At 39.1% G+C, this 13,525-nt stretch overlaps 1 protein-coding gene across 2 annotated transcripts in view; it reads right to left on the reverse strand.

Moving 5' to 3' along the window:
* LOC145987711 (puratrophin-1-like) overlaps positions 1–13,525 on the reverse strand; it is a 984,553-nt gene that overhangs the window by 48,422 nt on the left and 922,606 nt on the right. For both annotated transcript variants that reach the window (XM_083122282.1, XM_083122283.1), the window contains exons 13-14: positions 5,281–5,478; positions 103–306 (exon numbers count right to left, since the gene is read on the reverse strand). In XM_083122282.1, coding sequence (XP_082978408.1) covers positions 103–306; positions 5,281–5,478 — 402 coding nt within the window. The remainder of the gene's footprint in view (positions 1–102; positions 307–5,280; positions 5,479–13,525) is intronic.

The following is a 13,525-nucleotide window of genomic DNA, read 5'->3' on the forward strand; positions in this document are numbered from 1 at the left end:
CTGTTTTTCTATTGCTATTTGAATTGCAAAGATTCCATAATGCTAAATGTATTTCTGCACATCACAGTCAGTGAAGTATGCAGTCAGTAACAGTGAACTCACCTTGCATTGTTCTAATAGTTTCTCGTTCCCCAGCTTCTTGGCCAACTGGAACATTTCCGTGAAGTGGTCCTCGGCTATTGGCGGATGAGCCATCAGGTACTGCTGCAAATGCTTCAGGAGCTGCATGGTTTGTTCTGGACTCATGACTTGATCAACCTTTACTCGGGACATGTACTTCATGGCTTCCAAAGCCCATTCATATGCCTGGATGAATCAGAAAAAAGAATTAGCTGTTAATGAAGAAAAAATGAAATACATGGAGATGAAAACACAAGTAATGTAAATTAGACACATATGAGGGAACAAATAACTAAAAGCATTAATTCTTAGATTACGTAGGCGATGCCAATACCAACAAACCATGCACTCTTCTTATGTAAATTCTGGTTTGAGCAAGTCTTTCACTGGACAACAAATTTTCAACTTTTTCTTGCCTTTTGCATAAAATTAGCTAATGCTTATACATTTGAACCTGCTGAACACGAATATGAAAGTTAAAATTGAAAATTGGGTCTGGTTTAAGAGAGATAGGCCTTTAATGTTTTTGAGGGGTTTTCAGAATGCTTCATATATCGAGCTCACTTGAATTTCTGTTTGCTGCATCGCTTTGCCTGTCGCTTGTGACGTTGTTCAGGGTTATCTCAAGCAATCATCCAGCAATAGTCAGCCAACATGGAAGTCTACCACTTCCCCTGGTATCTCTTTTCCATTGTTGTGATTGCCTGATGGAAGCGTTCTCCATGCTCATCACTAACCTTCCCACAATTCTCTGGAAAAAAGTCTATGTGTGAATGAAGAATATGCATCTTCAGAGACATATTGCAGTTAAGTTTATGATACAGTGACAACATGTTCTCAAATAGTTCTCTGTAATTGTCTGACTTGATGTTGCCTAGGAAGTTTGTTGCCACTTGACGAAACACATCCCAAGCTTTCTTCTCATCACCTTGAAGTATGCTGTCAAATGTATCATCAGAGAAGAGTTTTCTAATCTGTGGCCCAATACAAACTCCTCCTTTAATTTTAGCTTTGCTAAGTCGAGGAAACTTTTCCAAGAGAAACCTGAAAGCTGATCCAGATTGGTCCATGGATTTCACAAAGCTCTTCATTAAATCTAATTTTATATGTATGCGAGGTAGCAGGATATTGTGCGATTCTACCAATGGCACGTTCTGCACATTGTTCTCTCCAACAGTCAAAGATCTTGTCGGCCAGCCATGCCTCACATAATGCTGTGTTTTCTCTCGGCTGTCCCATTCACACAAGAAGCAATCACAACTGAAGACCCATGAGCACAGCGACTACCTTCAAGTCACCACACAGATACCAGCCATACTTGCTATACTGGAGACAGTCTAACAATTTTTTAAGATTGCTGTAAGTTTCTTTAATGTAGACAGCATGTCCAATTGGAATGGATGAAAGCTCATTGCCATTGTGTAACAATACTGCCTTCAGACTTAATTTCGATGAGTCAATGAACAAACACCATTCTTGTGGGTTATGTGTGATGTGCAAGGCATTCATCAGACCATCTACATTGGTACAGAACATGTTACCTTCTTTTCGAAAGAAAGGCATGAACTCCTCATGACGAGACCTAAATGACGTTACACGGACATTTTCCTCCAGAAAGTTCCACTCTTGAAACCTTGAGGCGAGTAGCTCTGCTTTATCTTTAGGCAATTCAAGGTCACAAACAAGATCATTTATCTCTTGTACTGTGATTTTGTGTGGCACAGATGAAGCTTCTTCATCAACGTAAGGAATGTCATTAGATTCAAAAGTGATTGGCTCATCTTCATCTTCTGATTCACTGGAAAGTTCTGTTGGTGGTACGGGCAGTCCTTCACCATGAGGAGGAACTGGTCTAATAGCAGATGGTATACTAGGGTACTGAATTCTCCTTTTTCTTTTTCTTTGTTATTCATCCAGAAAGACGTGGAACCATGCAAAAATAACAATCATTTACATGATTATTTGGCTCTCTCCACACCATTGGAACAGCAAATGTCATAGAAACTTTACCCCCTTTCATCCACTTAGGAAGATTTCTAGCACACGTACTGCAGCAAACGTGGGGAGCCCAGGTCTTGTCCTGTTCTCCAACCTTGCACCCAAAATAAAGTTGGTATGCTTTCTTCACTAGGCCTTCGCTGTGTTGAAAACGTGACCTCTCCGCAAATGTAACAAAAGAGATTTGGACTATTAACACAGTTACGTGGCATCACTAGTGTATCTGCTAACTACACGGATCACAAATAAATTAATCTCTTTAACACACACACACACACACACACAGTAGTAGTTCAAAGTGCAGCACAAGAAATCACACCCTCACATAAAGAAATTCCGCTAAGAACTAAGGTAAGTTACTGCAATAAGGCCCACTTACAAATCTTTGCTTTTGAAACTGTCAATTTAGAAGAATCGACAATTATTGTTACAGGACATGAAACTTTATTATGTTGGTTACAGACTATCAATATATAGCAGTCGTACAATTCCTCAAAATACAAAATAAAATGTGATGAAAAAATGTTTGCAATGGGCCTTATTTTGTACCCTATTTCACATAAGGCCCACGAAGCAACATTCAAAGTTCGATGGTAAATTGTTACAAAACTATGCTTCAAAACACAAAAAAGCAATAAGATCTGATTCATTAGATTATTAACCCCTTACGAAATGAAAGTCTAAGCTTACAATTCAGTTTCAGTCCATCTAGCAGCGAGGGCAAGTGAAAATATTCTCATCCTGAGGTAGTATCCAGCACACTCCTCATGGCACCATGTCCTGCATACCACACAAGCTCTTGGGCCTTGATGTGTAACATGGCATGACATGCCGTTCCGTAATATTACAGCTCAGTACAATAAAAGTACAACGGGAAACACTTTGTTGTTGTAATGGACACGGTTAATGTTACATGCAGACCAAATATTATCCTACTGTCTACAATACATGAACTTATATAAGACGAAATATGTGGTTTGAAAGTATATCTCACTTTTTTGCAACAGCAACAAAACTACGAACTGCTCCAGTTCCGCGACGACTCGTACTACGTGGGAATTACGGGTAATGTTCTTCCTTGAGTACTTTCAGCTCTCATACAATGTTGCCATCTGGCAGTCGCTCTTCATAGTTTCAGAGAAACAGTCAGTGAGCTTTATTGTGGCCCGGGCCTTATTGTGGTAACTTACCTTAATTCACTGACAGCAGCAGAAGATATTGCATCTTACAGTTGAATGTTGTGAAATATCTCCTGCCAATTGTGAAATTTGATGCTTTTAGTAAGGAAATACTGATTGCTGTTCTCATCTGTGTTTCCACCTTCACAAAATACAACAGTGTTGCCAGCTTGTGATGCCTGTGTTTACGATAGGAACAGAGTACAAACACCTTCTAAACAAGAGCCAATTGACAATTATAATTGTCATTTTCGTGTTTTTCACCTCAAAATTAGTAATAAATGGCTATTTTCTTTTCAAGGGCAAATTGTGTGTTGGCCAGTCTGAGCAAAGCATACCCAGGGCTCCCTTCACTTTGGCAAAACAACTTCTCTGACTTTAAGTGTTAATATGCAATTGTCAATCAAGACAATCAGGTTTATTCAAAATAAATTAAAGAGAAATAAACTACAAAACATCATGAAGATGGTTCAAGAAAAAGTGGAATTAATTTTGATTCACAAATTCTGGCGAGTACAAAAACACTTGGCTTTCCCAGACTTTTCCAGGTTTGTAGGAGCCCTGACACTAAATGGGTGATGCACGACTAGTGCATTGACTTTCAACACCCTTGCTGCATTTTTCTTCTTCACTGTGCAAGGAATCTCTGGAGCAAGTAGTGACTTGAGAGGGCTCCACTAATGAGCACTTAAGAGGGGAAGCGGTTTGCATGGATGGAAAAACATGGCTACAGCAACCAGCAGTTGCATTGCTTTTCTCCGCCCACTTGCTTTCTCCCCTTCTCAGTCGATATGCGTGGCCCTGCTCTGCAGATTCCCGAGACAAGAGTGTACTGAATGGCTTCCACCTGTCCTCCCATTGCTTGGTCAACACCAAAATTTGTTTCTCCAGACAGCCTTTAATTCAGAACATACACCTCAAAAACAAGATCATTAAGCTTGTTGGCTGAACTTTGCAAGGGTTGAAGCTCCATGGAGTTTGGTTCTAGTTTTCAATTAGCAAATGAGCGGTCAGGAGTAAAACTTGATAACCACACTCCATTCGAACTTCACGAATATGACCTGAACATAATAATTTTTATTCAATACTAAGGCGTACCCAGCCTATGTCACAGTGTAGTTAGCATAGTGTGCCCCAAAGGCGAGGATTTAGCTTGAAATCGTGGGTAAGGTATGGATGTTTCATCGTGTGCATATTCTCATTTAATTCATCATTTGCCCTCATAATCACATTAAGGTTTGAACTGCACATATTATGTCAATTTAAAATTCATTCATCTGAATTTGATGGAAGCACACCCATAATCCAAACTATAACATACTAAACATGCAATGTACGTATATTAAAACCTTACAGTGAATATGACACAATGAACTAATATATATTATGTGTACAATGTTGTCTACAATGTACATGTGGAAATGCTTCTGTATGCTACTAATATAGTGGGAAAATATTTTTGGTATTATGAAATGTATAAAAAATATTTATATTATATTATTAAATTATTTTATATTATAAAATTTACTAAAAATAGGTTTGGATAACCAGATTTTTGAATAAACGAATTTGTACTGTATTTTTCTTTTTGTTGTTGTTTGGTACTAGTTCTGGAGAAACGACATTTGTGCAAAGCAACTCCCAGCTAGAACTTTCCACTTCAAGCATGGGTCAATAGGATTAATTAAGAGAAAAATAATGTGGATATTCGTCCTATGTACCTTCAATAAACATCCAAGCTAAAAGTAACATTATCAATCTACAACATGCAAGCAAGTTTTACGAAATTATAGCAAAATTAAATTTGAAAACTTTTAGCAGAAAAATGTATGGTGTGGTTTTTATCAATCTTGAAGCTCAATATTGATTATATTTCGAAAAATAAACAATGACTAATATTTTAAAATTATAAAATAATATTTGAATCGTTTTCATAACCTATCAAACATGTTCATCCAGCGCAATACTTTAAAACTTGAAATACCTTATCAAGAAGGTGAAAGCATCGTGATGTATCTTCCAGTCGCTCCCGCGTATCTTCCAACCTATCGCTAAAACCTCGTAGATGCTGCTTCAAAGACCGGGCCAAATCTCTCAAACCCCCGCCTGAGCGTGGTTCTGCCGGCTGGTCACCTGATTGTCCTGCTTCTTCCAGTAAGTCGCTACCCTTTTCCAGGTGGCGCTGTAATGAAGGAAAAGTACATATTTAGTGCTCTACATCTTCTGTTGAAGTAAATAATTGTAACAGTCCATGAGGGCCAGTGCCTACCTACTGGCAGCAGGCCTCACTCCCACCAGAGGTCGTCGTCGTAGTTTTTTTATGACCAGGTTACGCTACACATTCATAGCTCCCCAATTTCCTCAAGATGGTGGGTGACCAGTCCCATACACAGGCCGAAATCTCAGGAGAAAAGTTGTGACGCTTCCCTCCAGGAGACTCGAACCTGTGCCCAACCCATAGCCGGAGGCCAAAGCTTAGACCGCACGACCATGGTACAGGACGTAAATAATTGTGTACAAACACAATATCACAACATACAGAAATCAACTTAATCATATTATCAGGGTGGTATTTGAAGGAGGTGGAGGTGACTTTTTCTCTCTGGATGCTGGTATCCACCCACCTGGCTGAAAGATTTTAGCCCTCGGTGGAGGGAGGATGCATAAAGAACCTTGATGCTTTAAAATTGGTTAGTGGAATCCGCCTATACCCCTGGATATTTTTCAAATACCACACTGTGTAAAACAATTACAAGGGTCACTGTAAAACTTTACACACACAAACTTGTCTGCAGGCTATATATTTTTAAAAATACATTCTTTCAAACTTGCAAATTTTACTTACTGTGCATAAAGTGGACTTGAAACACCAACTCAATGAATCAATCGATATGTGGACTATCATACAGAGCTATGAGACTCGGCGGCAAGCGACCCGGCATCAGCGCTTGTCTTTCCCGGTGAACGGGGTCCGCGACAGTCGCACGTTACAGTCTGTTTTTTTTTTTCGCTCTCCCTGCCTTCGCTCTCTTTCCCTTTCTGTCGACGTTGCAGACTGACGCCAGTATAATCCTCCCTCGGAAGTTGTGTTGTGTCGTGTCCCTGTGTTGAAGATTGTGGCTTAATATGGCACCACAAAAATTTACATTACAACAAAGGATTTATCTTGTCGAGTGTTACTTCGGAAAGAAGAATTGTGGAGAAGTGCGACGACGTTTTGCAACGAAATTTCCTGGTGTTCCCATTCCACATAGGACCACTATATTAAACCTCGTAAAAAAGTTTAGAGTAACAGGGTCAGTTCTGAATAAAAGTGGAAAGAAAAATGGGGAAATCTAAAAAATAAAGTATACAAAGACAATCCGCACACCATCCGTGAGTTAAAAGAGTACTGTACGAGAAATCGGGAGAATTGCAGTAGAAGAACTTGCACGTGTAAATGCCAATTTCCTTCGGAGATGCCAGGAATGTGTTGCAGCAGAGGGTCATCATTTTCAACACCTTCTGTAGTCAAGGTTAGTACACAATATGAAAACTAATTTTAATAGCCGACTCTAGCGACTGTCGCGGACCCGTTCACGGGAAAGACAAGCGATGATGCCGGGCCGCTTGCCGCCGAGTCTCGTAGCGAATGTCAGGGAATTCTCTGTATAATTCTGAGAACTTGAAATCATTTCGAAGCTAGCGGCTTTCATAGCGGAGATATTGCACGGGATTTGACGGGAGTTGGCGTCCGGGCGGCCGTTAAGCTTGCCGCCGTCAAGGCGCCTAAGGCTGAACGGAGGACCCTGTATTATTCAGGAGTATCAGGCCCAATTTCGTTTTAATCCGGCCCTGCTTATGGATGGTTTGGTTTTCAGTTCTCATCTATTTCATCTTCTTCACCACGCTTGACGCAGAAAAGTACAAAAGTGACGTAAAATATATAATATGGAACAACTCAAAAAACCATGTAGTATGCATTTAAAAACAAACAATCCATTTTAAAATGACATGCAGCAACAGCAACAATTCGGTTTGATGGTTTACATCGGGATTAATGTAGTTTCTACTGCATAAAACGGCCATTTCTTTATTAAAAAAAATACAACTAACGTTTCAACAATATAGCACACAACAAACCTTGTTTTGAGAAATAACCAATGTTGCTCTCAAAGGCATTTTCGATGCAATAACACTGCTAATGTATTACGCATTCACTCTGAAATTCGTCTTCTTCTTTTTTGTCCCTGTCAGCATTATCTTGTCGACACATCACAAATATATAACAATTATTATAAATAATTCACTTTTTTTTTTACCATTTTGCTGTTTCTTAAAAATCACTTTATAATTCAAGTCTACATTTTCGAGAATATGCATACAGCATCCATATTAATGAAGGGGATAAATCTGTTAAAATGGATGAGAGTGATTTTGGAAATGGAATTTTTAAACGTTGTAAACCTTTGTAGAGTATGATTTGTTGATCTGAAAAGATTGGACATTCTAGAATTAAATGTTGAGCATCAGGATTATTATTGCCACATTTACAATTTTCTTGAGTTTTAATTTTTATTTTTGCTAAATGTGCTGGTGTACGTACGTGTCCTGTTCTTAATCTATTAATAAAAACTATGACTTGCCGTGGGAGTGTGTATGAATTGAACCAAGGGACTTTAGATTTAAATTCTGCAATCCATCTATATGTGTTGCCCACAAACTTAAATTGATCCTTGCACCATTCATTCCATTGTTCCATAATTTTGATTTTTAATCGTGGTAATAAATCAGTATACATTAACCTATTGAAACTTATGAGTTATAAATCTCTGGTCTGTTTAGCATATATGTCCACTCTATCATTTCCTACATTAATATTATGTGCTTTGACATAACTGAATTGTATGTCAATGTTTATTTTGCAAGCAAATTGAATTTGTTGAATAATTAAAATAATAAGATATGATTGGTGACATAATTTGGGATAGGATGTAGATAATGCTTGAAGAACACTCAGAGAATCTGTAAGGAGAAGATTTTTTAAAAAAATCTTCCGCTATTCCATATTGTAAGGCTTTGTATAGGGCGTAACTTTCCGCAGTAAAAATAGATGAATCTATCTATAGGTAATCTAAATTGTTGATAAATGTTTTTTCTCTGGGATGTAATAGGCACATCCTACACCATTGTTATTCTTAGAACCATCGGTGTAAATCATTACATGCATTGCATTTTTCTCTGTACAATTCACTCTGAAAACTCATAACTAAACAATACCACCCGTTGTTGTTTATCGTTATCACTGTCAGCAGAGGTCACAATACGTAAACAATCACATTCAATTGTAGCTAGCATTTTACGCTGGAGCACTTGCATTCATTCATTCTTTCTCTACGAGCTACGACCTGCCGAGACGGCAACGAGTGCGCCCTCTACACTCCCTTCCCTTGACGTCAGGAGACGTGAAACTTGTGGTTTTTTGACAGATCCAACGAATCTTGTATCTTTATAGTCCGCCGCTGTTAGCAACAGGCATAACATTTTCGAAGCTTGGTGGAAAACAGCTTCCTATCGTAACATTCCTATTTTATTTGTGTTGCTTTTCTGTTTCCGATGATCAGGACAAATTATTATTTGATGAAATTGATATTGGGATACGAAAAGCATCACCCAGCCAAGGCTGGATATCGAACCACCTTCGGTGGTGAATTCGTGAGGAGTCAACCACTGAACGCGGCTCTGAAACAATCATGAAGGTACACAGTGGCGTATTCAGAAATTTCTAGGCCAGGATTTAGGGGACGAAGAGCTTCCTTCAGCCCAGGCCTTCAAGCGGGACGAAAAATGTCTTTGAAAAGGGCCACAAAAAATATTTGAAATAACTAACCACCTGGCCTGACATTGTAATCAAGTAATATATCAGTTGTCAGGACGAGGGGTTCGCAATATTGTCTGCCCAGGTCTCCATATGATAAAAATCCTGGCCTCGGCATTTCATATATCCGAGAGGCGTTCCTTTTTTTATCATTGAAATAAACTTACAAAAGGGGTGGTAGTTTTTTTCTGAACGATGAAGAGTCGTTGAAATATTCTCTAATATTGTTATTAGAAAATTGTTGGTTGATGTAACACCACGAGTTTCTTAGTTTGAGTTTTTGTTTTACGTCCACTTTATGCACAAACAGGCTAGTCGGGGGCCGGACTTACACATTAAACCCGGGACTCTTTGATTACAAGGCGACGACGTTTCCACTAGGCCATCAGTGAGGTAGGGAAATGCAATGATTGTACACAAATCTTACAAATACCCTGGTCTATGCACCGTGCAAAAAAGGAAAAAATGAGTTTAAACTTGCTAATTGAAGTCTTACTGCACATTGCAATGTTTCTGTTGTTCCTATCGTGAAAGAAACATAAATTTCAGACTTCGCAACAATGGCTCCACTCCACAGACAAGGGCGACAATCCCCATGTCTGGATACCCATATTTGTCGGAACTCCCTCGCGGAAATGATGAAGGAAACATCTTGGATAGGGTCGCTGAACGAGAGTAGTGCAATTGCCAGAATAGCAGGAAGCATCGTCCATATCACATTATCACAATTGAAAACGCTCGTATGGGCAATTAGGCAATCTTCCTCCCTCTATATGGAAGCAGACGCTAAAATGGAACGTTGGCGGCGTTGGCACCACCCACACACGCAGTGGGAAAGGTCATTGTCAACCTAACAATAGAGCTATTCCCGAACAACATTCGCACTCTAAAGGACGAAACATGGAGAGAGGAGTTATTCTCTTCCAAATCTTTTACAGACATTCCGCGAGTCGTGCGTGAAACTATTATTTGTAGAACAAGAATCATCTTTTCAACTATGTTGTTGAGGTCTATTTAAATTACCAAGGCTGTGGATATGAAATCGTATGCAAAACCTAATTTATGAACGTCTTATTCTGATTAGCAGTTCGATAAAAAAAAATGTATAGGTTATTATGCAGCTCATTAAACTGCTCTAATTGTTTTTCCTTTTGTGACCTTTTCCAATCATTTTTCTTCCCAATGAAGCACCGTTTGGAGGTGGATGCCTCGGGCTGTGATCTTCCTCGCAAATCACCGCTAAATACAGGGTGAAGGGGGGAAGGTCTGGTTGCATAGATGATATACATATTAGGAGACGTCTCATACAACTGGGAGCGTTGAATTAGAGAATGAATTCGAGTTGATGGTGTTCATACTGAACATGTACTGTAACTAAAACAATTACATATCAATCATGCGTATGTTGGTATGCACGTATTTTATTTTCCTATGTAACCTAACATTTGCCTCGTCCTGTACTGTGGTCATGGTGATTGAGGGTATTGTTTTCAAGTTGAGACGAGGCCGAGACCAGGTATCAAAGAACCTGTCGAGCAGAGACCGACAACACATGTTTGTAAAAATCAAGGTTTTACTCAATTGCAGGCATACCAGGAAATTGTTTTAAAATAACGTTTTAAAATAATGTTGTCCAACATTTTTGAAGTTATTTCGAGACGAGACTGGGAGCGAGACAAGTTACTTCATTCTCGAGAAGAGACAGTGCATGTCAAGTGTTCCTAGACGTAGGTAAACTCTAGGCTCAAAAATATGATATCAGAGAAAATCATTTTTGTTATAGTAGATGGTTAAACAGCACCGTTATCGTGGCTGTACAGTGGGATCCATGAGTATTACAGTGGAAATTGTCCATGACTGTTTTCATGAATTTTTCTCCTACATCCTGTGTTTTTAAGCGATGGATTTTTATGTATTCTGGTGCAGAAGTTGTCAACAGCTTCTTTTCTTTTAATTCTTGAAGCTCTTATTGGGTCAAATAAAGTGCACGAACATGGTGATGGACAATTTGCACGGTAGTGCTCATGTATCCCACTGTACGAGGTAAGAAAACACGCCTCCGTAACCTGCAATAATTTTCAACCAAATTCCAAATACATGAACCACTACTTTTCGCCAAACGGGAGACACAAGAAGCTTGTTGTTGGAGCTCGGAAAACCACTGTAATATTTCACATTTAACTAAAATCTTCAGTTACCCTACAAAGAAATAGTAATTATCCGTAAATACTGATCACAAATAAACAAGACTTTCCTCTTACCTTTTAAACTTCAGTATTTAATTGTCTGGTAAAGCAACCCCTTTAGTCCGCCATATTCCTTGAATGAATCTCGTGATCTTTGTAGCGCCAAGAAGATAAATTTTATGGAGCATAATCATGATAAAGAGAGGTCAACATAATGATAAACATATCCGGGAACAAGCTGTAGTGACAGAGAAAACCAGCTATAAAAATTACGATCTTTTAAGTTCGGAAAGCACAGGTCGACATTCACATTGAAACATTGTGCATATAAATTGTGTTTTACGATCTGGTAGAAATGTATTGCGTCGTTCGGCCGCAAGAGGTCGAAGTAACAGCTTGTTTAGGTCAAGGGGGCTGATTGTATCATGCTCTAGAAACTGAAATAACAGCAACAGCTGGTGTTCGTTTCGTGGTCAAATTGGTAGAGGTCAGAAACAATGTGTGATGTAACGGTTCGAATTGAACGATTGTAAAAAGTTGTCAAGTTTGCTCAATCATCTATTTCATCACCGACATCGTGTACGTAAAGTGACGTGTACATGTTCTAATGTATGCTAGGTTAATTAAGTTATACTTGGTTGTTGTGTAACAGCTGACCGAAGCAACGAAGATAAAATCAATTACATATTGATTTTGCGCAATGGTACATCATAACGTTAATAAATAATTTGATTGCTCTGACACCAGTACAAAGGTCTCGTACAGTGAAGAGCAAAGATAATATTAGGCAAATTACCCACATTCATGCTCACTTACTTTTACAGTGTAATGTTCAACAATTGGAACAAAAATGTTAACGAACAGGCGAGCACTGTACCTGCATCAGTTCAGTGGTATGCATAAGTATTAGCACGCAAACTGTCCATCGCCATATTTTTGTTTTACGCAATCAGAGCTTTAAGAATTGAAACAAAACGCCGAAGAAGCTGTTGATAACATCTGCAACAGCATACATAAAAAATACAGCCCTTAAAATTTACTGATGGTCATGGACAATTCGCCGAGCAATACTTGTGCATTCCACTGTACAATCAATTGTCTTTATAGAAAAAAGTGTGTAAATAACGATGGAGAATTTAGCTGTCATTCTCCTTGCACCCGACTGTACACGCAGCCATAAAGATAAGTGAATCCAAATGTCCATCTCCATCCTGTCTATGCATATTTACACGAGAATGGATCGTGCTGTTGATGTTGCACGGGGCATAATAAGAAGTTGTAGTTCAACCTACACCCTTGAAGACAGACAACCAGTTACGTGTCCAAAGTGGAGGTGGCGGAGGTCTCCCCATTTAGCCCAATTTTCTTTAAAATAATTGATTGATTGAGTTGGCGTTTCAATTCCACTTTATGCACTTTAAAATAAGAACGTTCGCGTAGGGCGGACTACTAAAGAAACGGGATAATCCCCCCACAATGAAATACCTGGAAACACCAACCCAGGCATCACAAATTACACAGCAACTACACAGGAAGGATTTAACTATTGAGTTAACAGATTTAACAGTGGGAAAAGGCATGGTTAGTTAAATTAAATAATCCTGATTGTGGACAATTTGAGTATACATATACAGAGTTGTGTGTGATTATATGGGACGGTCAAGATGGCGGCGGTGCCTGTTCCGAATCGATTTTGAGGAATGAATACGAAAAACTTATTTCATATTACCAATGTTACAGTTTTCTTTTTTTGTCTCACAGCACATTAGATGGTAAGAATCCACTAACCGAAACTAAACTAAGTATTACTTTCGCTGTAACGTTACTACTGCTTACCCAACGGGTATTTTGAGCTTCGAGTAAAACAATTTCAAGAACTTGTGAAATTAATCCTGTGCCGTTGCACAAATAACAAGGGGCCTCCCCGATGGCGCAGTGGTAGCGTCGCAGCCTTGTAATCAAGGGGTCCCGGGTTCGATACCCGGCGAAGACCAACTCAAACACAAATAACAAGCCAAAGTCGAGTGCGTCAACTTTTGACCATGCTACCTAAGTTCACGGGTTTGAGTCCCAGCCTGGTTGTGGGTGTCCCTTCATCTAATCAGCCTCATCGCCGCAATCAGCCCAAAAATGGCAGGAAAGTGACGTAAAAAAAAAGTGCGTTGTACGTAAATTCAATCATTACT

This window comes from Lepisma saccharinum, chromosome 5, assembly GCF_977018435.1.
Source record: "Lepisma saccharinum chromosome 5, izLepSacc3.1, whole genome shotgun sequence".
Classification (NCBI taxonomy): domain Eukaryota; kingdom Metazoa; phylum Arthropoda; class Insecta; order Zygentoma; family Lepismatidae; genus Lepisma; species Lepisma saccharinum.